The sequence below is a fragment of the Mobula hypostoma genome (assembly GCF_963921235.1).
Source record: "Mobula hypostoma chromosome 5 unlocalized genomic scaffold, sMobHyp1.1 SUPER_5_unloc_1, whole genome shotgun sequence".
Taxonomy (NCBI): Eukaryota; Metazoa; Chordata; class Chondrichthyes; order Myliobatiformes; family Myliobatidae; genus Mobula; species Mobula hypostoma.
In genome coordinates this window covers 307,485-331,105 of record NW_026948113.1, presented here as the reverse complement: position 1 = coordinate 331,105, position 23,621 = coordinate 307,485, and the positions used below count along the sequence as shown (strand labels likewise).

At 45.5% G+C, this 23,621-nt stretch overlaps 1 protein-coding gene across 2 annotated transcripts; it reads left to right on the top strand.

Moving 5' to 3' along the window:
- The first annotated feature begins 551 nt into the window (after nucleotides 1–551).
- On the top strand, nucleotides 552–15,472 carry LOC134341113 (zinc finger protein OZF-like). 2 transcript variants are annotated; one of them, XM_063038883.1, is made up of 3 exons: nucleotides 557–609; nucleotides 5,644–5,717; nucleotides 9,991–15,472. In XM_063038883.1, exon 3 carries the CDS (start codon nucleotides 10,004–10,006, stop codon nucleotides 11,174–11,176), a length of 1,173 nt encoding a protein of 390 aa, XP_062894953.1. In that variant the 5' UTR covers nucleotides 557–609; nucleotides 5,644–5,717; nucleotides 9,991–10,003; the 3' UTR covers nucleotides 11,177–15,472. The 2 variants fall into 2 exon arrangements, with proteins under 2 accessions (XP_062894954.1, XP_062894953.1); XM_063038884.1 differs by lacking the exon at nucleotides 5,644–5,717 and having other exon boundaries at nucleotides 552–609.
- Nucleotides 15,473–23,621: the final 8,149 nt, after the last annotated feature.

Sequence of the window (23,621 nt, the reverse complement as noted above, 5' to 3'; positions counted from 1 at the left end):
GGCGTATGACAAACCAACCTCCCCTTTGTTACCCTCTTCCTCCGGTGATCCAGCCTCCATAAATCCCCGGGATGGAGAATTCACCATCCACTGTGAGAAGCGTTAATTATGTTCCCAGATTTCAGACTCCCACTAGGGGAACCATCTCAATATCTACCCTCTCATGCACTCATCATCATACATGTTTCAAAAATATCACCCCTCATTCTTCATTTGGAATGTAATGATTCAAAAATGTGCGCAATTTTCTGGTCTTTGTTTGGAGACTCTTATTTTAGAGGACACTTCTTAAAGGTCATAGCTTGGAAACTGGATCCGTCCCGAGCACCAAGCACCAAGCACCCATGAATACTTAGCTGCAGATACACCACTGCTGCCCCAAAACCACCAATGCTCCGGGCCCCGGCAGCCGGGACGTCCACCCAGCAATGCAGCAAGTCCGCTCAGTCCGCCGGCGCCGCGGAGGTCCGATGGGTGATTGACAGCTCGGGCGCAGGAAGAACTGGATTGGCTGTTTGACCTGCCAATCAGATAAGAGCCGCCCATTTACGGCGGCCGCGGCCTCCTTTCGTTGCAGAGCGAGCAGCCGAAATGAGCGGAGCGGAGACGGTGAGGCTGAGATGGGGAATGCTTGGATGCATAGACCGGAGCGGTGTGGGGATATGGACGGGGCCGCTACTGTTGCTGTTATAGGAAAGGGTCGGAACTGTAAGATATACCGGGGAGAATGAATGTGATATATAGAAACGATGCATTTTCTTTATTTGCAAACTGCTAGATTGAGGGAGGTTGTTGAATAGTAAGGAGCAGGCGTGATCTGTTATCTGTTGACACTTCAGAGCACCTTAGGGTGGTGAATACACCTCGATCAAGCCATCTCTCATCCTCCTCCCCAAAGAGAAAATCAATTTTAAACACGAGGAAATCTGCAGATGCTGGAAATTCAAGCAACGCACGCAAACTGCTGGTGGAACGCAGCAGGCCAGGCAGCATCCGCAGGAAAATCAATCCAGCTTGCTCAACCTTTCCTTATTAAGGCGGGCTCTCTAACCCAGGCAGCATCCTGGAAAATCTCCTCTGCTCCCTCTTTAAAGCTTCACATCCTTCCTGTAACGAGGGGACCAGAATTGAACACAATATTCCAAATGAGGTCTAACCAAAGTTTAGTTATAGAGCTGCAACATTACTTCGTGACCCCTGACTAATGAAGAACAATACGTCATACACATTCTTAACCACCCTCACAACTTTGAGGGATCTATAGATGTTGTTCCAAGATCCCACTGTTACTCCACACTGCTGAGAATACAGGCATTAATCTTGTACTCCTTTCTTCACTTTCATCTTCCAAAGTGTATCACTTCACACTTGCCCAGATTGAACTCCATCTGCCACTTCTCAGCCCAGCTCTGTATCTTTTCAGTGTCCCATTGTATCCTATGACAAGCTTCTACACTACCCATAACACCACCAAACTTCAGTTGGAGAATGAAATATGAGTAATGTAAATGGACGGCTAATAGTTGTCATGGAATTGATGGGCTGAAGGACCTGTTTCCTTGCTGCTGTTTGCCGTCCGGTATAGTGGCAATGTTTTCAATGATTTTCTGATATACTTGTGAAATGTTTTGAAGTGAATGTGGGCTGACGTGTGTCTGTGTGTGTGTGTGTGTGTGTGTGTGTGTGTTTTAACTCTTTACAAGGTTGCAGAGTTAACACATTGTGTTCATCATAGCCCGAAGACAGTGAATGACATGCGCCAAACATCAGTAACTGCAAACTTATCCCCAGGTCACCATGGTCCCACTGACTAGGAGAGGTTGTCAATTAGACATTATTGCCTTCCCCAACCTAGGACTGGTCTTTAACTCCTGGTCACAAGCATGCAGACAAATGGTGGACATACCTGGGACCTGAAACTGCTGATCTCCCATATGAGATAGACAGCTGTAGGAAGAATGTCAGGAATCTGAAAAAGGGTGTGGAAGAGATGGGTATGGATCTTACTGGGAGTGGAGGGCTTGAGTTATAAGGAAAGGCTGGGATTGTTTTCCCAGGAGTGTACAGGACTGAGGGTGAGCTTACAGAGGTCCATAAAATAATGAGGAACGTAGACAAAGTGAATGGCCACGGTCTGTTTTCCTATCGTGAGGGAATCTGAAATGAGAGGTCATGGTGAGGAGAAAGATTTTGAAAGGGTCTGAGGGGACACCTTTTCACACAGATTGATGTGGATATATGGAGCAAACTGTCAGAGGAAGCTGTAGAGGTAGCAACAGTTACTATGTTCAATAGATAGGCACATGGATAGAAAATATGTAGAAGGACATGGGACTAGCATCTTGGTTGGAATGGATGAGTTGGGCTAGAGGGCCAATTTCCATAGCTCTGAGACACTAAAATTGTTAGCTGTCTGTGTTCAGGCATTGGGTGTTGAATGGAAGATTTTCAAGCTGCTGTTCATTAGCTTTTCTCATGGAGGTGGAGCGTGCTTTGCTGGGTAGGTGATGGACACAGGTCATGGGAGCATCGAAGGAAGCCCCAAATTTCAGCTCCACAAGCAAACAGATCCAAGTAACATATTTGCCTTTCTTTGTGAGGTTCAGTTGCATCGAGAATGGAAGCTGCAGCACATGGCTGGCATAGTGGCAGAGCACTGGAGATACTTCCTCACCGCACCGGAGACCCAAGTTCGATTCTAATCTCAGGTGTTGCCTATGTGGAGTTTGCACATTTTCTGTATGACTGTGTGAGCTCGTAGGTTATAATTGTCCCGTGAGTAGGTGAGTTAATATGGGGAGAATAAAATGAATTAGAGTAAATAGGTGTTTATATCAGTAAATAGCTAGCGTAGGCTTGGGGGGCAAAAGGCAGTTTCCATGTTGTGGAGACAATACCGCAGATGCTGGAATCTGGAGAACAATCAATCTGCTGGAAGAATACACTAGATCAAGCAGCATTTGCGAGAGGAAAAGATTGAGTTCTGATGCAGGGTTTTGACCTGAAAGCTCAACATTTCCTTTCTTTCTACAGATACTACTTGACCCACTGAGTTCTTCCAGCAGATTGAGCTATTTCCTTGTTCCATCTCTCTGACTTAATCACAGTTGTGGAGGTTTCAGCTTGAAACTACAATACTGCAAAATTGTAAAGTCCTGTTTGTATATTTAAGACAGGGCTTTATAGATCTCTGACCAGTTTTATGATCAAAGGATTGTATTTCCCAACTTGCAGGCAGGCTGGGGTGAATGTGCATCACACTGGTTTACACTGCAGGTGCCCTTGTAAGCAGCCTGTTTTTTTTCCTCCCACAGTAGCAAATCACTTTTCAACACCAGTGACTGGAATATCAGAGTTCAATTCCTACTGCTGTCCGAAATAAATTTGTACCTTGTCCCTGTGACTGCATCTCTTCAGTTTCCTTTCACATTCCCAAAGGCATATTGGTTAGGGTTAATAAGTTGTGAGCATGCTCTGTTAGCGCTGGAGGCAATGGTGATGCTTGCAGGCTGCCCCTGGTATATTTTCAAGCTATGATGGTAGTTGACGCAAATGTTTTGATGTGTACATGATAAACAAAGCTAATCTAATAATTCAAATCATTGTAGCTGTTGCTCTGAAGATAATTAATTCACTGTTGACTTGGGCAGATGAATTGAGAGCACATTGAATATTGAGAGAGTTCTGGTCACCATGCTGTAGAAAAGATGCCATTCGGCTGAAAAGGGTGGAGTTATATGAATTGGGTTATTTCCTCTGGAACACAGAGGCTGACAATATCATCATGGGAATAGTCTTTTTCTCAAGGTAGGGGAATCTAAAACCAGAGGGCACAGGTTAAAGGTGAGAGGAGGCGAATTTAATGGGGGCCTGCGGGGCAACTCTTTCATGCAGATGTTGGTGGCTACAAAGGGACCAAATGCAGGCAAATGGGAGTAGCTCAGGTGGGGGTCTTGATCAGCATGGGCCAGTTGGGCCAAAGGGCTTTTTTCCATGTTGTCTAACTCTCCATGGAGAGACTATTAAGTACATATTTGGCACATTTAGTAAGTACTTGGGTGATTTTACAGGTTGGTGCTGGAGTGCAGAACTAATAGTTATTTCAAACTTAAATGATTTGGAAATTAAACTTTGTGGAAGGTGCCTTTTGGTGAGTGTAATTAATGTGACTGTAATAGTTATGACAATATTAAGTCTTTCTTAAACAATTAGTTAAGTTTTTGCTTGGGTGATGTGATCGGTATGAGATGAAGGAATACACATACAGTTTGGAAAATGATTCCAGGTGATGGAGTTGAGTAAGATACAATTATGTAAATCATCCAAGAATCATTCAACATTGCAAAGCAGGTTAATAAAACATCAGTATCAGGTCATATAGTTAATTTCTCATGGAGAGGGTGCTGGACATGGTTAATCCACAATTAAGAATACTGTTATGTTGTTGTAACCATGTTCTAAACACTCAAGAAGTCAGAACACTCAAGACTGCAGATGCTGGAATCTGGAGCATAAACAACCTGCTGGAGGAACTTAGCAGATCGAGCAGCTTTTGGGCTATATTCCCTGGACTTCAGGCGAATGAGAGGGGATCTCATAGAAACATTCCAAATGTTAAAATGCCTGAACAGATTAGATATGGCAAAGTTATTTCCCATGGTAGGGGAGTCTTGGACAAGAGGGCACGACTTCAAGATTGAAGGACGTCCATTTCGAATAGAGATGCAGAGAAAGTACTTTAGTCAGCAGGTGGTAAATCTGTGGAATTTGTTGCCACAAGAGGCTGTGGAGGCCAAATCACTGGGTGCATTTAAAGCAGAGATAGAGGAGGGATGGAGGAGGAAGAACTGTTGACATCTTAAGTCAAAAAACTGTCTCAGGATTGGGAGTAGTGGTGGCATTATAGGGGGGAGAGGTGGGACAAAGGACAAAGCTCAGAGGTGATTGGAGGAGTGGGTTGGATGATGGAGAGTTCGAGCCAAGTTTTGGAGGAGGAGTGAAGTTGGAAGACGGAGGCAAGTGGATGCTAGATGGAGGCAGACACAAAAAGAGGCCGATGCAGCCATGAGTGGCAAGAGGCAGGTGAAGATGGAAACGGAGGTTAGAAGGTGATCAGCAGGAACACTAAAGACTACCAGATAAATAAGGAAGGCAAGAACGGGAACCACTGGGAGAGCCGAAAGGTGGATGGAACCAGAACTAGAACCATGTGGGAGGGTGGGGAGAGCCAGTGGGTGAAATGTATGGGTAATAGGTGCATCAAACTGGGAGGGAATGAAGATGGTTGGTAAGGGTGGCAAAGGAAACACAAATAGTGGGGCTGGAGGATGTTTGGAATGAGGGAGAGTGAAGCACTGGGAATACAGAAGAAAGGATTACCAGAGATAGGAAAACTCAACATTTGTGCTGTTGGCTTGTTGGCTATTCAAGTGGAAAGTGAGGGAGCACCAGTTGAAGAGTGAGGGGACTGATCTGAGCATTCTCTGAACTGTTATATTAGGCCTGCTGCTCTCTCCACAGAGTGCTTCCTGAACTGCAGAGTGTTTCCAGCATTTGCTGCTTTTATTTCAGATTACCAGCATGTGGCAATTTTTTTATTACTTTCACCTTCTCTGTCTAATTGTAATCTCTATATTGTGTAAGGTTCGCATGGATGTGAGATTGTAACTTGACAGAAGATTTTAAACACCAGGGACCTTCAACAAAGGAGAGCATGTGTGAGTGACTGAATCAAAATAGAGTTGTACCATAAAGATCCAAGCCCTTCTGCTCATCCTGTCCACAGTGACCATCAAATATCCAACTCTACTGTTCTCATTTACCTGCATTTAATCTTTAAAAATGGTAATGAATGGAATGTATTCACTTGTCTCAAAACCTTCTCACTAGAAATCAGAAATATAAGTAACTAATATAATCCCAGGTAGGAGTAAGGAAAAATGTTCACTCCTGATGTCTGGGCAGAGGATGGAAATCCCTGGTATCAGCAGATGTGAGGCAGCTTTCGGGACCACTGTGTGAGTCTATGTCACCCATCAAACAAGTAGAAAACAAGCTGCAGGAAGAAGTTTACCACGGTTATCTTGACTGTGCATCTTCCCACCCGAAGGAGTTAGCACGTTCTGCCCGTGACCGCGTGGGTTTCCTCCCACAGTCCAAGAATGTACCGGATTGTAGGTTACTTGGTCATTGTAAATTGTCCTGTGATTAGGCTAGGATTAAATTTGGAGATTGCTGGGTGGCATGACTCGAAAGGCGTATTCTGCACTGTATCTCAATAAATAAATAAATAAATAAAATGAATAGATAGAAAGATTGATAGATAGATAAATAAATAAACAAACGAAGTGCTATTCCCTTTTCTCAGTTCGTTCATCTCCATCCTGTTCCCAGGATGTGGCTTTGCTTTCCAGGTTATCAGAGATGTTGTCCTCCTTCAAAGAATGGGGTTTCCTTTCCTCCACTATTGATGCTGCCCTCACCTGCAATTCCCCCGGTTTCCTGAACATCCGTTGTCACCCCATCTTCCCACTGCCTTAACAGTGATAGTTTCTCCTGCCTTTACCTACTACCCACCTGTGAGCCTCCACATCCAGCACACATCTTTACCCCTCCCCCTCCCTCACACACTTTCTCCACTTTCTGCAGGGATCCCTTGTCCATTAGTTCCTCCCCACTAATCTCCCTTCCGACACTTATCCCTGCAAGTGGCCAAAGTGCTACACCTGCCCATTCACCTCCTCCCTCACCTCCATTCAGGGCCCCAAACAGTCTTTCCAGGTGAGGCGACACTTCCAGGTGGGTCGTCTACATTGGTGAGACCTGCCGTAAACTGGGGGACAGCTTCGTTCAGCACCTCTGCTCCATCCACCGAAGGCAGGACTTCCCAGAGGCCGAACACCTGAATTCGGATACCCATTCCTGTTCTGACCTGCTGGTCCATGGCCTCCTCTTGTGGCAATATGCAGCCACCCTCAGGAGAAGCAATACTTATATTTCGACTGCAATAAACATTTATTTCTTCTTCTGGTAAAAATATTTTTCTCTCTCCCTACCAACTCTTCTATTTCCCACCATGGCCTCTTACCTCTTCTCAAATGCCTATTACCTCCCCCTAAGTCCTCTCCTCCTTCCCTTTCTCCTATGGTCCACTCTCCTCTCCTATCAGATGCCTTCCTCTTCTGCACTTTACCTTTCTAACGCACCTGGCTTGACCTATCAACTTCTAGCTATCCTCCTTCCCCTCCCCCCTACCTTTTTATTCTAGTGTTTTCCCACTTCCTTTTCAGTCCTGAAGAAGGGTCTCAGCCCATAACATCGACTGTACATTCATTTCCATAGATACTGCCTGCTGGTGTCTGAAAAGAGGATGCTGTCCAAGTTGCATGCCATCTTGGACAATGTCTCCCATCCACTACATAATATACTGGGTGGGCACAGGAGTACATTCAGCCAGAGACTCATTCCACCGAGATGCAGCACAGAGCTTCGTAGGAAGTCATTCCTGCCTGTGGCCATCAAACTTTACAACTCCTCCCTTGGAGGGTCAGACACCCTGAGCCAATAGGCTAGTCCTGGACTTTATTTCCTGGCGTAATTTACATATTACTCTTTACCTATTTATGGATTTATTACTATTTAATTATTTATGCTGCAACTGTAACAGAAACCAATTTCCCCTGGGATCAATAAAGCATGACTATGACTGACCTGCTGAGTTTCTCCAGCACTTTGTCTGTGTTGCAGGAAGAACTCACTGAATCAGGCAACGTCTGTAGAGGGAGGTAGTCCAGATAGTTTTGACCTAAAACATCAACTATCTGTCCATTTCCCTCCACAGACACCGCCTAACCTTCTGAGTTCTCCCAGTTGCTTCTTTGTTGTTCACATTCAAGCACCTGCAGTCTCTAGTGCAAGAATTCGAGGGCCTGAGTTGTAGGGAACATTGGGCAGGCCAGGACTTTAATCCTTGATGTATAAGAGATTGAGGGGTGACCTTAGAGAGATGTATAAAATCACGAGGAGAACACACACAATCTTCTTTCCGAAGAAAGTAAAAAAAAACTAGCAGGCATAGGTTTAAAGAGAGGTGAGCAATTTTAAAGGGATCTGCAAGGTAACAGAGGGTGGTGTGTTTATGGAATAAGTTGTATGAGAAAGTGTTTGAGGCAGGTAAAATAAACTATTAAAAAGACACCTGAATGGTTACAGAGATAGGAATGGTTTAATAGAGAACGGGGAAAGCAGAAGAGTACAGCATAGGAACAGGCCTTACAGCCCAAAGTGTCTGCGTAAAACAAGATACCGAATTAAACTAATTCTCTTATGATTCCAACTGATCCATATTTCTCTACACCTGGATATTCTTGTTTTTATCTGTGGAACCATAACAGAATCAATGAAGTATCAATGGAAATGAATCAACAGTCGATGTTTTGGGCTGAGACCCTTCTTCAGGACTGAGAAGGAAGGGGGAAAACACCAGAATGTAAAGGTGGGGGGAGGGGGGAAGGAGGATAGCTAGAAGGTGATAGGTTAAGCCATGTGTGTTGGAAAGGTAAAGTGCAGGAGAGGAAGGAATCTGATAGAGGGGAGTGGACCATCGGAGAAAGGGAAGGAGGAGGGGACCCGGGGGAGATGATAGGTAGATGAGAAGAGGCATTCAACCTATGTGCAAAAGATAACAAACTGTACAAATAAAAAAGGATAGAGCTAATAATATTAATTAAACTATATCGAGAACATAACATGGAGAGTCCATTGGTTGGGAACATTTCAATGATAGAGCGAGTGATGTTATCTACTTTGGTTCAAGAGCCTGATGGTTGAAGGGAAGAAACTCTTCCTGAACCTGGTGGTGTGAGTCCTGAGGCTCCTGACCTCCTTCCTGATGGCAGCAGCAAAAAGAGATCATGTCCTGGGTGATGGGAGTCCTCGATGATGGATGCTGGTTTCCTGCGTCAGTGTTTCATGTAGATGTGCTCAGCAGTGGGGAAGGCTTTACCCATAATGAGCTGGGCCATATCCATTACCATCTGTAGGATTTTCCATCCAGCCTCTCCATATAACTCATCGCTCTAATCCAGGCAGTACCTGGTGAACATCGGCTGCACCCTTCCCAAAGCCCTACGTTCTTCCTGTAGTGGAGTGACTAGAATTGCCCTTAGAGGAAGAATGTGGAGCCTTTGAGCCATTTAGAGGAATATAGGCCAAACACAAGCAAATGGCCACAAAAGAGACTGCAGATGTTGTAATTTAGAACAACAAACAAAACACTGGTGGAACTCAGTGGGTCAGACAGCATCTGTGGAGGGGAATGGACTGTAAAAGTTTCAGGTTCAGATCCCTCAACTGGTCTGGAAGAGAAGGGGAAGCAATCAGTATTGAAAGGCAGAGGGAAGGGGTGGAGCAAGAGTTGGCAGGTGATGGGTGAATCCAGGTGAGGGGAGGGAAGTGACAGGCAAACGGGAAAAGCAGAAGTAGAATGGCATTAACAACGTAGAGTCAATGGGTGGATGTGATGACGAGGTGAAGGTTTGGAACCTGACAGGAGAGAGAAGTGGAGCATGATATAAAGGGAGGGGATTCAGTCGCAGGAGTGTGTGGGTGATGGGCAGATGGAGAGGGTGAGGAAAGCAAAGAGATCGAGCGATGGAGGGGAGCATGTCAGGAGGAGAGAGGAAAGCGACAGAGCCCTGCAGAAAGATCTTGGCACAAAATGTCGACTGCATGTTTTTTCCATACATGCTGTCTGGCTGGCTGAGTTTCTCCAGCATTTTGTATGCATTGAAGGACAGAGGGGGACCAATTAAGGAAACATCTGCGCCTTTTGTGTCTCAATGCCTACGCGCTGAGGTGACATCTGAGGTTTTCTTTGGAGATGCGACTATCTTAGATGAGTTTCTAGTTCAACATGAGCTAAGCACATCAGAGCACTCCGATCCATACCGTATTGCAATGCATGATTTTTATTTGTTGGTTTGTTTACAGACTGCATTTGGAGATGGAGAGTCACTGGGAATGGACTGCACTTGACGAACGCCAGGGCTCCCAGCGAGGACGCCCCTCGGTTCCCCAGAGCAATTGCCCGGTGGCTGTGATGTCACACCGTTTCCTGATGGGGAAGAAGCCATACAAGTGTGAGCTGTGCGGCTGGACCTTTGCCCAGCCCTCCGACCTGGGTGCCCACCTGCGGATGCACACGGGCGAGAGGCCGTTCCGGTGTGAAGTGTGCGGCAAGAGCTTCAGCCATTCCTCCAGCCTGGTGAAGCACCGTCATGTTCACACTGGCGAGCGGCTCTTCCAGTGCAAGGTGTGTGAGCAGGCGTTCGCACAGGCCACCGCCCTCCTGCAGCACTGGCGGCTGCACACGGGCGAGAAGCCCTTCCAATGCAAGACGTGCCGCAGCACCTTCACCAAGCAGTCGCAGCTGGTGCTGCACCGGCGCAGTCACGCCGGCAGCCGGGGCTTCAGGTGCAAGGTGTGTGGCAAGGCATTCATGATGCCAGCCCGGCTGGCTGAGCACAAGTGCGTCCCCAAGGACGGGCGGCTTTTCCTCTGCGAGACGTGCGGCAAGGACTTCTGCAGCGCTGCCTACCTGGTGGTGCACCAGCGCCTCCATACCGGCGAGAGGCCCTTCCGCTGCGAGGTCTGCAGCAAAGCCTTCGGCAGCCCCTCCTACCTACGCATCCACCGACGCAGCCACGCCCAGGAGAAGCCCTTCCACTGCGACGTCTGCGGCAAGGTGTTCTGCAACGTCTCCTACCTCCGCATCCACCAGCGCAGCCACACGGGCGAGAGGCCCTTCTGCTGTGAGATCTGTGACCGGGACTTCTGCAGTGCATCCTACTTGGTGATCCACCGGCGCATCCACACAGGGGAGAGGCCGTTCCACTGCGAGGCCTGTGATAAGGCCTTCCTCAGCTCGTCCTACTTCCTCAAGCACCAGTGCGTCCCGATGGGGGACAAGCCCCTGAAGTGTGAGTTCTGCAACAGGGGCTTCACGCAGCTGGCACACCTCCTCAAGCACCAGCGCACCCACACTGGCGACAGGCGCTTCCAGTGCGACTTCTGCCAGCACTGCTTCACCTATTCCTCCTCCCTGGAGATACACAGGCACACCCACTCCGCAGAGAAACCTCCCATCCTCCCTTCAAGCAAGCCAAAGAGTACCTGAGGGCAGCGATTATGGAAAAAGCCTGGCCCAAAGAGTCAAATCAACACCACTTTCCAGAGGGTATTGGAAATGCTCCTTGAGAAGGGAAGACCTGTAGATCTCCAGAGGAGGAGGAGGAAAAGAGTTAGTTGATTAACTCAGAAGAGCGGACACAGGGAAGGTTGAATGCTGAAAAGATTCTGGATGGGTACCTGCCAAACTGTACTGATAACGCTCTGTCATAATACACTGGTAGGCCCACACTCAAAGGATGGTTGTGGGAAGAATTGTCAGCATTGGAAGTATTGGCGACACCTGTCACCTTAATCGTGTATATTCTTGGGGGAATGAGGGTAAAACTGGGGGTAAATCTAGAATACGTACCATAAGCAGGTCAAAAATCTCCGCAGGGGTACGTTCCCCCCATTTACCTCACTTTATTAAGGATGTTGTATTCCAGGAACTCCACATCCTAACTGATGGAAGATTTTCCCTTCAAAATTTCCACTTTTAAAAGCTGGTCCAAAAGCAAAATAGTGCAGCTGCTGCAAATCTGAAGTTAAAGCGGAGACATGGAACAAGTCTGACGGTATCCACTGGATGGAGATACAGGGTTAGCACATCTGGCTTTCATCAAAGTCGATGATATCTTGCTTTACATTTATTTGGTCAGTGAAATTGTAGCTACCGTATCAGTCCAGCCATTTGAATGACACCGTTATGGTGTACATATATTCTCAGTGGGAACTGATCGCTGATCGGAGAATTAACAAACTTTTTGCTGGAAGGGCTGTTTTTGGGGTCTTTGATGGCACACCCAGTTTTCCTTCCGTTGTGGCAAATACAAATATGTTGCTGTTGTTAGACAGGATCTTCGGTCTCTGGAAGTTTTCTGCACTGAGACACATGTGATCAGACATGCATGAGATTAGCAAGTGAAGGTGTAAGAGGAGCACAACCCTTCCCATAATTTTTAAAAACCCAATGAATGGAGTGCTTGGGCACAGCACACGCCCAGCCCACAACACCAGGGAAGAGGGCTCATCACTGTTCAACTCCGTTGTCGAGGGAGATGCAAAAGAGAAGAGTTCGGTGCTAAACACAGATGTACATACTCTATCAGAAGAACATCTATCAAGAAACTTGAGTTTACCTCAGAATGCATTTTGCCCAGCTAATGTTCAATGTAGTGTAATGTTTTCTAGGAGTCTGAAACATGTATTGTTGTCACGTGGGAGATGTGCCCTGTGAATTTTGCATTGTTTTGGTTTTAGAAATTGCTCTAAATATTAGTGTTGGTAATATTGCATGCTGTTTCCCTGCTTACGTCTGCATACATTTATACCGTGCAGTAAATTTGATACTTGGCTTTATCCAGACTGTTTGGCTTGTAAAAGTTTCTTTTCCCACCTTTTCACAATGGGGGCTGCTGTGAAGTAGCTGGTGGTTCCCCACCGCGTTCCCAGGATGGGCACCAGATGCCAAACCTTTCAGTGATACCCACAATCCAAAAGGAAGGTAAGCAGGGTTACTCCCCACAGGGCAGCACAGTGGCTCAGCTTGTAGAGTTGGGTTCAGTCCCAACTTCCGGCACCATCTACACACCTTCTCCCTGTGACCCCGAGTGTTTCCGCTGGCTGCTTCGATTTCCTTCCACGTCCCAAAGACATGCAGACTGATGACTTGGTTGGCCACTGTAAATTTCCCCCAGAGTGTGGGTCAGTGGTAAGACTTGGGGGTGGGGATTGATGGGAATGTAGGGATAATATAAGAATGGGATTAGTTTAGCAACTGTGTGGTGGAGGAAATTAGAAGGTCAGGCAGTATCTGTGAATGGAAATGAATAGTTGATGCTTTGGGCCTCCACTACTCATGGGGTCTCGAAAGGAAGGGGGCAGAAGACAGAGAAAGAGGGCGGGAGAAGTGGGGGGAGTACGAGCTGGCAAGTGATAGGTGAGTCCACGTGAGAGGGGGAAGGTGGATAGGTGCGGCTGGGTGGATGAAAGACAATGCCATGAGAGGCTCAGATGATGGATGAAGAGGTAAAGGGCAGAAGATGAAGCAGTCCAATAGGAGAGAACAGTGCACTGAGAATAAAGGGAAGGATGGGCAGGTCATGAGGATGCACAATGGAAGGACAAGGAGTGAAATGCAACTAGAATTGGAAAATTGGTTCAAACAGATGGGACTGCTTATGGTAGATGCTGCCTAACATGCTAAGTTCCTCTAGAATTTCAAGTGTGTTCCTCAAGATTTCCAGGATCTACAGTATCTCCTGTGTCTCTGGGATTAGTGTGACTAGGTGTTCAGTGATTGGCATGGATTTAAAGGTCCTCTTTCTGTCCTGTATCGCTGTCTGTGCAATGGTATGGGTGCAGACTGCAGCGCAACTGTATGCTTTTTCTGAGTTTCTTTCCTTCCCTTTGCAATGATCCTGCATACCTTACTTGCCCTCTTCTTACACAATCCCTGGGGATGGAGGGTAACCTGATTCCACTGCAGATTTGTGGGATCTGCAGTTAGTGATGTGGAACACATGGACTCTTCCACTGATAAGATAAGATAAAGCTTTATTTATCCCAGAAGAAATTATTGTTGCAAGGTTGCTCAGTCAGAAATATATACTTGGAAATATATTGAGGTATGAAAAAATACAAAATGTACATTAAAACGTAAATAGTGTAAAATACACGTAGCCCCCCCCCCCCACCCCCTGGCAAGTCTCAGGGTCACTCAACTCTCTGTCGTCTAGGGAAACAGCCCTCAGTCCTGCCAAACTGGGTACTTAAGTTTGTGTGGATGCTGTGTGATGTACCCCACCCCGCCAAATAACAGACAATACACCATATACGATTAAATGAATTACAGTTTATAGATATTACTGGAACTATATAATTAATAGAGATAAAATATAAAAGGGGCCAACTTAGCAAAGTTCAATCTCTTTGTGCACAAACAGTTGGAGGTCTAGTAACGATCCTCTCTTCGCCAGTCAATCCCCTCTGGCCACCTCGACCGGCCGCCTGGGACCAACCACGGTGGTCGACCAGACGCTCCACACGAGTCTGTCTCCGTCTCCTCTCCTCGCCGAAAACCCTGAACCTCGGACTCCTGCTCGGGATCCGACCCCGTTAGCCGGCTCACAGCACCTTGTCCATCCTCTCTCTCTCTCTCTCACGCCTTCTGCCCAAAAACCCGCGCATCACAATAACTTGCAGACACACTGGAAAGAATAACATCTATCCCAATTGGTTCGTTCACTCTATTATCAATAATATAACCCAAACAAGCTGCTAGCGAGAGAACTTTCTCAGCTTTTAACATAACAAAGAAGTCATTTTAATTAGCCTACACAGTAACATAAAAGAATAAACCCCTTACATACAGATGTGCAATGAAGCCGTATACTTATATACTTAAGGAGAAGGAGATGTGGCGTCTTACAGCCACAGGGAGAAAGGATCTCCTGTGGCATTCAGTGGTGCACCTTGGTGGACTGATGCCTGTAGTCATCGGGAGGGGGATTCAGGGATTTGGGAAGTAGTCCATCTTCTTCAGGGTTTATCTTTATTTTCTTATACATTGGGGCAATCTGTACAGTCCTGATGAAGAGTCTCACCCCAAAATATTGACTATTCATTTCCTTCCATAGGTGCTCTCTTGACATGCTGGGTTGACCCAGCACTTGGTGTGTGTGTTGCTGTACATATTGAATGTCAGCCCCTTCTTTCCTTATGCTTCGGTGAGCAAGTTGATAATGGCTTCGAGCTTGGCTTTGTCTGCATAAGTGCAGCTTAAGTACTGCAGGTCAGCCAACCAACTTGCTATAGTGTAATCACTACAGTTTGAACGGATTTCCATTGGTTCTGAAGCCTGGCTCTATTCCAGTGTGAAAGCTGGGTGAGGTGAGGAGAATTGGGAAGAGTGTAGGTGCTTGTTTGACACTGTTCCTGTGCTTACTGTGAACACGGCGCAGCACATCACACAAACCAATCTTCTGTCCTTGGACTCACTTTACACCGCAAGCTGCCGGAGCAGTGCTGCCAGGATAATCAAGGACATGGCCCACCCAGCCAACACACATTTTGTCCCTCTTCCCTCCGGGAGAAGGCTCAGGAGCTTGAAGACTCGTATGGCCAGATTTGGGAACAGCTTCTTTCCAATTGTGATAAGACTGCTGAACGGATCTGGGCCGTACCCTCCAAATATCCGGACCTGCCTCTCATTTTTTTTTGCACTACCTTACTTTCGTTTTTTTTTTATTTTCTATTTATGATTTATAATTTAAATTTTTAATATTTACTATCGATTTGTAATCCAGGGAGCAGGAACTGCAGAATCAAATATCGCTGTGATGATTGTACATTCTAGTATCAATTGTTTGGCGACAATAAAGTATAAAGGATATAAAGTATAAAGTACATTCTATTCTATCTGGAATAAAGTTGTCACTGTGGTTTGGATATGGCCCAAGTGCGGAGTGAGAGACACTGAAGCAGCTTGATGGTTCACAGAATTTAATGCGAACAGTGTTAAAGGGTAAGGAAAACAATAAACGCTAGGCCAAACAGAGCCATTAACTAAAACTCTCAAATGGAAAATGAAGCCTACACTGCGGCTGAAAAGAACAACTAAGTATAGAACAAGTATCGCTAGTCCTCAGAGTCAGTTGACTGGACAGTTTAATTTTCAGGCAAGTCATAATGCAAGCAAGCACATTTGCTGTGTCCAAGTCTCAACAAATACTGTGACAGAATGAATGGAGTTAAATACTATCACAATGAAATGATAATTAGTTTACAAATGCATATTCATGAGCGCAATTGCCAAATATACTGCGCTGCCGAATCCGTGGTTGTGACAAAATTCCCCTCATCCATTTACCTTTCTCATTACTTACAGAATCTGTAACTGCCTTTCTCAAAATGAGCAGACTTTCTTTTTCATAGTCATAGTCATAGTCATACTTTACTGATCCCTGGGGAAATTGGTTTTCATTACAGTTACACCATAAATAATAAATAGTAATAGTAATACTACTATTAGTAAATAGTAATAGTCATGGAAATAATAAATAGTAATAGAATAGTAATAGAAAAATAGTAATAAATAGTTAAATAGTAATATGTAACTTATGCCAGTAAATTATGAAATAAGTCCAGGACCAGCCTATTGGCTCAGGGTGTCTGACCCTCCAAGGGAGGAGTTGTAAAGTTTGATGGCCACAGGCAGGAATGACTTCCTATGACGCTCTGTGCTGCATCTTGGAGGAATGAGTCTCTGGCTGAATGTACTCCTGTGCCCACCCAGTACATTATGTAGTGGATGGGAGACATTGACCAAGATGGCATGCAACTTGGACAGCATCCTCTTTTCAGACACCACCGTGAGGGAGTCCAGTTCCATCCCCACAACATCACTGGCCTTACAAATGGGTTTGTTGATTCTGTTGCTGTCTACTACCCTCAGCCTGCTGCCCCAGCACACAACAGCAAACATGATAGCACTGGCCATCACAGACTCATAGAACATCCTCAGCATCATCCGGCAGATGTTAAAGGACCTCAGTCTCCTCAGGAAATAGAGTCAGCTCTGACCCTTCTTGTAGACAGCCTCACTGTTCTTAGACCAGTCCAGTTTATTGTCGATTCGTATCCCCAGGTATTTGTAATCCTCCACCATGTCCACACTGACCCCCTGGATGGAAACAGGGGTCAACGGTACCTTAGCTCTTCTCAGGTCTACCACCAGCTCCTTAGACTTTTTCACATTAAGCTGCAGATAATTCTGCTCACACCATGTGACAAAGTTTCCTACCGTAGCCCTGTACTCAACCTCATCTCCCTTGCTGACGCATCCAATTATGGCAGTCATCCGAAAACTTCTGAAGATGACAAGACTCTGTGCAGTAGTTGAAGTCTGAGGTGTAAATGGTGAAGAGAAAGGGAGACAAGACAGTCCCCTGTGGAGCCCCAGTGCTGCTGATCACTCTGTCAGACACACAGTGTTGCAAGCACACGTACTGTGGTCTGCCAGTCAGGTAATCAAGAATCCATGACACCAGGAAAGCATCCACCTGCATCGCTGTCAGCTTCTCCCCCAGCAGAGCAGGGCGGATGGTGTTGAACGCACTGGAGAAGTCAAAAAACATGACCCTCACAGTGCTCGCTGGCTTGTCCAGATGGGCGTAGATACGGTTCAGCAGGTAGACGATGGCATCCTCAACTCCTAGTCGGGGCTGGTAGGCGAACTGGAGGGGATCTAAGTGTGGCCTGACCATAGGCCGGAGCAGCTCCAGAACAAGTCTCTCCAGGGTCTTCATGATGTGGGAGGTCAATGCCACCGGTCTGTAGTCATTGAGGCCGCTGGGCCGTGGCGTCTTTGGCGCAGGGATGAGGCAGGACGTCTTCCACAGTACAGGAACCCTCCGGAGCCTCAGGCTCAGGTTGAATACATGGCGAAGTACTCCACATAGCTGAGGGGCACAGGTTTTGAGCACCCTGGTACTGACACCATCTGGTCCTGCAGCCTTGCTTGGGTTAAGACGTTTCAGCTGTGTTCTCACCTGTTCAGCCGTGAAGCCCACCGTGGTGGTTTCGTGTGGGAGAGGGGTATAGTCATGAGAGCAGGGTGGGGGTCTGTGAGGAGGGGTAGGAGGGGAGAGTGGAATATGTGTTGGTTGGGGGCCGACAACAGATGGCTTATGTGGGAGTTGGGCAGGGGCCTCAATGTGAAATCTGTTAAAGAACAGGTTAAGTTCATTGGCACTGTCCACACTGCCCTCAGCTCCTCTGTTGCTAGTTTGCCGAAACCCAGTGATGGTCCTCATCCCACTCCAGACCTCTCTCATGTTGTTCTGCTGGAGTTCCCACTCAAACTTCCTCCTGTACCTTCTCTATTGTGTATAACCCAGGCTGTGGAGCATGTCACACAACCTTCCCTTCAGCAAAATTTTCATTATAGAACATAGAAATTTACGGCATATTACAGGCCTGTCAGCCCACAATGTTGCACTGACCATGTAACCTACTCTGGAAACTACCTAGAATTTTCCTACTGCATAGCCCTCTATTTTTCTAAGCTCCATGTACCTATCTAAGAGTCTCTTAAAAGACCCTATTGTACCCACCTCTACCATCTTCACTGGCAGCGCATTCCATGCACCCACCACTCTCTTTCTGTGAAAAACTTACCCCTGACATCCCCCTTGTACCTCCTTCCAAGCACCTTAAAACTATGCCCCATTGTGTTAGCCATTTCAACCCTGGGGAAAAGCCTCTTGCTATCCATATGATCAATGCCTCTCATCACAACTATCAGGTCACCTCTCATTCTCTGTCGTTCCAAGGAGAAAAGGCCAAGTTCACTCAACCTAATCTCATAAGACAAGCTCTCCAATCCAGGCAACATCCTTGTAAATCTCCTCTGCCCTCTCTGTATAGTATCCACATCCTTCCTGTAGTGAGGTGGCCAGAACTGAACACAGTACTCCAAGTGAGGTCTGACCAAGGTCTTATAGAGCTGTAATATTATCTCATGGCTCTTGAACACAATCCCATGGTTGATGAAGGCCAACACACCATATGCCTTCTTAACAACACTGTCAACCACCGCAGCAGCTTTGATTGTCGTCAGATCCTCCACATGCCAAGAGTCTTACCATTAATATTATATTCCGTCTTCAAATTTGTCCTATCAAAATGAACCACTTCACACTTATCTAGGTTGAACTCCATCTGCAGCTTCTCACCCCGGTTCTACATCCTGTCAATGTTGTACTGTAAACTCTAACAGCCCTCCAGATTGTTTCCACTATTTACAATTTCTGTAGCCATTTTTACCTCCACAATCTTCTCTGTACCAAGAATCCCATGATATCTCTGTCTTCCTCCAGTTCCAGTCTCTTCATTTAATCCTCCACCAATGACAGAGCAAGATAAGATTCCAGAGAGTAGTGGTGGATAACTGTTTGTCGTATTGGAGGACGGTGTCTAGCGGTGTGCCTCAGGGATCTGTACTGGGTCCAGTGTTGTTTGTCATATATACTAATGATCTGGATGAAGGGTTGTAAATTGGATTAGTAAGTATGCAGATGATACTAAGATAGGTGGAGTTGTGGATAATGAAGTAGGTTTCCAAAGCTTGCAGAGAGATTTAGGCCAGTTAGAAGAGTGGGCTGAAAGATGGCAGATGGAGTTTAATACTGATAAATATGAGATGCTACGTTTTGGTAGGACTAATCAAAATAGGACATGCATGGTAAATGAAGAATGCAGTAGAACAGAGGGATCTAGGAATAATGGTGCATAGTTCCCTGAAGGTGGAATCTCATGTAGATAGGGTGGTGAAGAAAGCTTTTGGTATGCTGGCCTTTATAAATCAGAGCATTGAGTATAGGAGTTGGGATGTAATGTTGAAATTGTGTAAGACCAGATTTGGAGTATTATGTACAGTTCTGGTCACCGAATTATAGGAAAGATGTCAATAAAATTGAGAGAGTACAGAGGAGATTTACTAAAATGTTGTCTGGGTTTCATCACCTAAGTTACAGAGAAAGGTTGAACAAATTAGGTCTTTATTCCTTGGAGCGTAGAAGGTTGAGGGGGGACTTGATAGAGTTGACATGGATAGGCTTTTTCCATTGAGAGTGGGGGAGATTCAAACAAGAGGACTTGAGTTGAGAGTTAAAGGGCAAAAGTTTAGGGGTAACATGAGGGGGAACTTCTTTACTCAGAGAGTGGTAGCTGTGTGGAACGAGCTTCCAGCAGAAGTGGTTGAGGCAGGTTCGATGTTGTCATTTAAGGTTAAATTGGATAGATATAGGGACAGGAAAGGAATGGAGGGTTATGGGCTGAGTTCAGGTCGGTGGGATTAGGTGAGAGTAAGAGTTCGGCACGGACTAGAAGGGCTGAGATGGCCTGTTTCCATGCTGTAATTGTTATATGGTTATATTCCCCTGAACCTTCCTGCAAGAACATCCTTCCTGAGATAAGGAGACCCACACCATACACCTCCTGATGGGTTTCACCAGGACCCTCTATAGCTACAACAAGACATCCCTGCATAGTGGCATATAGTGTTGAGGAAACAGAGAGAGTCTGCCGAAAAACTTAGAAAGATTAGGAAGATGAGCAAAGAAGTGGCAGATGGAATATAGCATAGGGAAGTGTATGGTCATGCACTTTCATAGAAAGAACAAAGGGCCAGACTATTTTCTAAATGGGGAGAAAAATCAGCGCAGGATTCCCTAAAGGTTACCTTGCAGTCAGTGTAATGAAGATGTTGCTGGCATTCATTTCTAGAGGACTAGAATGTAAAAGCAAAGATGTAATGCTGGGGCTTTTTAAAACATTAATCAGACTGCACTTCAAAGTTCAAAACGAGTTTATTTTCAAAGAACATATATGTCACCATATACTACTTGGAGATCCATTTTTTTGCAGGAATTCACATTACATACAAAGAAACACAATCAAATCAGTGAAAAACTGATGGATGGACAAACAACCAATATGTAAAAGACAACAAACTGTTGCAAATACAAAAAGACAACAAATACAAAATAATAATAATAAATAAATAAGCATCAAATATTGAGAACATGAGTTGGAGAGTTCTTGAAAGTGCCTCCATAAGTTATGGAATCAGTTCAGTTTTGGGGTCAATGAAGTTGAATGTAGTTATCCCTTCTCCAATGCTTGACGGGTAATAACTGTTTCTGAATCTAGTGGTGTGGCACCTAAGGCTCCCCTGCCTCCTTTCTGATGGCAGCAACGAGAAGGGGTCATCAATGATGAATGCTTATTTCTTGCGATAGTGTCCCTTCTGGATATACTCAGTGGTGGGGAGGGCTTTATCCATTATGGAGTGAGCTGTATTCACTACTTCTTGTTGGCTTTTCTGTTCAAGAGCGTTCGTGATTCCATACCAGGCCAAGATGAAACTAATCAATGTACTCTCCACTGCACATCAATAGAAGTGTGTCAAAGTTTTAGATGACATGCTGAACCTTTGCAAACTTCTAAGAAACTTGGGGTAACAAAGTAAGGTGTTGCTGTGCCTTCTTTATAATGGAAGTTATGTATTGGACCCAGGATTTTCTGAAATGATAATGCCCAGGAATTTAAAGATGCTGACTCTCTCCTCCTCTAATCCCTGAAGAGGACTGGCTCACGGCCCTTCAGTTTCCTCCTCTTGTAGTCAATCAGCCCTTTGGTTTTAAATAGTAGGGATACCTTTGCCATCCTCTGACCTGCAAGAAATTTGGAAAATGACCACCAATGCCTCCACTATTTCTGGGGCCACTTCTACTCTAGGATGTGGATTGTCAGTGTCCTACCTCGGTTTGTCCTCCAAAAGTGCAACACTTCAAACTTGTCTACATTAAATTCCATCTGCCATTTTTCAGCCCTTTTATCCAGCTAGTCCAGATCCCGATGCTTTCCTCGCTGTCCACTACATCTCCAATCTTGGTTATTTGCAAATTTGATCATCATCCAGATCATTGATATACAGTTGATGACAAAAAAATCAATGGATCCAGCACCGATTCCTACTGCACCTCAAACTGTACAGGCCTCTAATCAGAGAAACAACCATTTACTGCCACTTCCTGGCTTCTGCTGCTCAGACAATATTGAATTCAACTTCCTACTTTATCATGAATGCAAGTGACTGAACCTTCTGGACTAGCCTCCCATGCAGAACTTTATCAAAGGCCTTGCCAAAGTCTGCTCAGACAACATCAACTGCTTTACTTTCATCAACTTTCTGGTACCCTCCTTTATAAATGCTATAAGATTGATTAGACATGACCTACCATGGTCAAACCCATGCTGACTAGCCTTAAGCAGGCTCTGTCTATCTAAATCTCCTGCCCTCCAGAGTATCTTCCAATAATTACCAATGTCAGGCTCACCAGTCTAACTGCCATATTTTCACTTATTCTCTCAGTCAGTTCATCTCATCTTTAGCTTCTTCCATACATTCTCACATCCTCCTCCCAGCTCACTAGTCTGACTGTTATTGTATCAGCAACTGGGTAGTAAGACTTAGTTGGACTAAATCTTTGATATGATTTCCATGGAATCCCCCTAGTAACAGCCATGCTACTTGTGAATAACAATGTTTATTCCCACTTGTTGCTTTTTGTTTAATAAACAGTCCTGAATCCTTGGCAACACAAGAAAATGCTAAAGGAACACAACAGGTCAGGTAGCTGCTGTGGAGTGGTTTCAGGTCTAAAACCTGCATCAGGACACTCGCATAGATCAACCTGAAACAACCTTTCTTCCCACAGATGCTGCTTGGCCTGCTGTGTTCCTCCAGCAGATTGGATGTACCTTTTGGAGGAACCCAGGCAGCATCCGTAGTGGGAAATGAGCAGTCAATGTTTCAGGCTGGGATGCTTCATCTGAACTGGAAAGCGGAAGGAACCAAAAGAGAATTTGTTCAGGGTAACCTCAGGTTCCACAAGGTAGAGGAGGGTGTTAGTTAAGAGGTACTAGTTGGATCTATGTTTCAGAAAAAAAGCAGAGAGCTCTTGGGCCATCCTGATTGGGAATAGAAGGGAAGTAAGGTGTCGAAAATGAGGTGGTGGAGGCCAGAGAATTGAAAGTTGTTAAAATGGTGGAGAGTATGTGGGATGTCCTGGGCATCGGTGGAAATGGATTTGACAAGGGGAAGTTAGAATCAAAATACACTTAGTGGTCACTTTATTAGGTAACCTGTGGATCTGCTGGTTAATGCAAATATCAGTGGGCTACAATCATCAGCAGATGTACTTCATTGGTGAGGCAGCGTGTGGTTTAAAAAGAGCTTGGGGCCTTTCGGAACTTTTCAGTAGGCTGCAATCATAACAATCTCTTAGGGACTCGGCAGGGGCCAATAGAAAGAAGCAAGGTATAATCAAAGCAGCCCTGGTAGAGTAGACAATGTTAGAGTGGCCAGGATTTGGCTCCACAGGCTTCAGTGAGAATAGGCACAGGCTAGAATTTAAGCCCGAGAAGTTGGAGGTATAACAAGAGTTGACAGGATGGTAGTAAAGTCAGTGGAATGTTCCTCCTGTAAGATGTGGGATTGTAGGCTACCTAACCATCTCCTTGATGATAGACAGGAGATCCAATGGCCACAAAAGAGATGCCAGGATGGTGTGTTGCCTCCTGGGTGAGAGCAGAAGATTCTCAAGAGGAAGGGTGATTAATCAGAGGCTGAGGTGCACAATGGCATAGGTAGAGAGGGGAAGGAGGTCCTGCATAGTGTGATAAGACTGCTGAACGGATCCTGACCCGGATCTGGGCCGTAACCTCCAAAATATCCGGACCTGGCTCTCGGTTTTTTTTTTGCACTGCCTTACTTTCCATTTTCTATTTTCTATTTATGATTTATAATTTAAATTTTTAATATTTACTATCGATTTGTACTCCAGGGAGCAGGAAGCACAGAATCAAATATCGCTGTGATGATT

Coding starts and splice junctions, on each gene's coding strand:
- LOC134341113 (XM_063038884.1), top strand. CDS start 10,004: ATGGAGAGTCACTGGGAATGGACTGCACTTGACGAACGCCAGGGCTCC.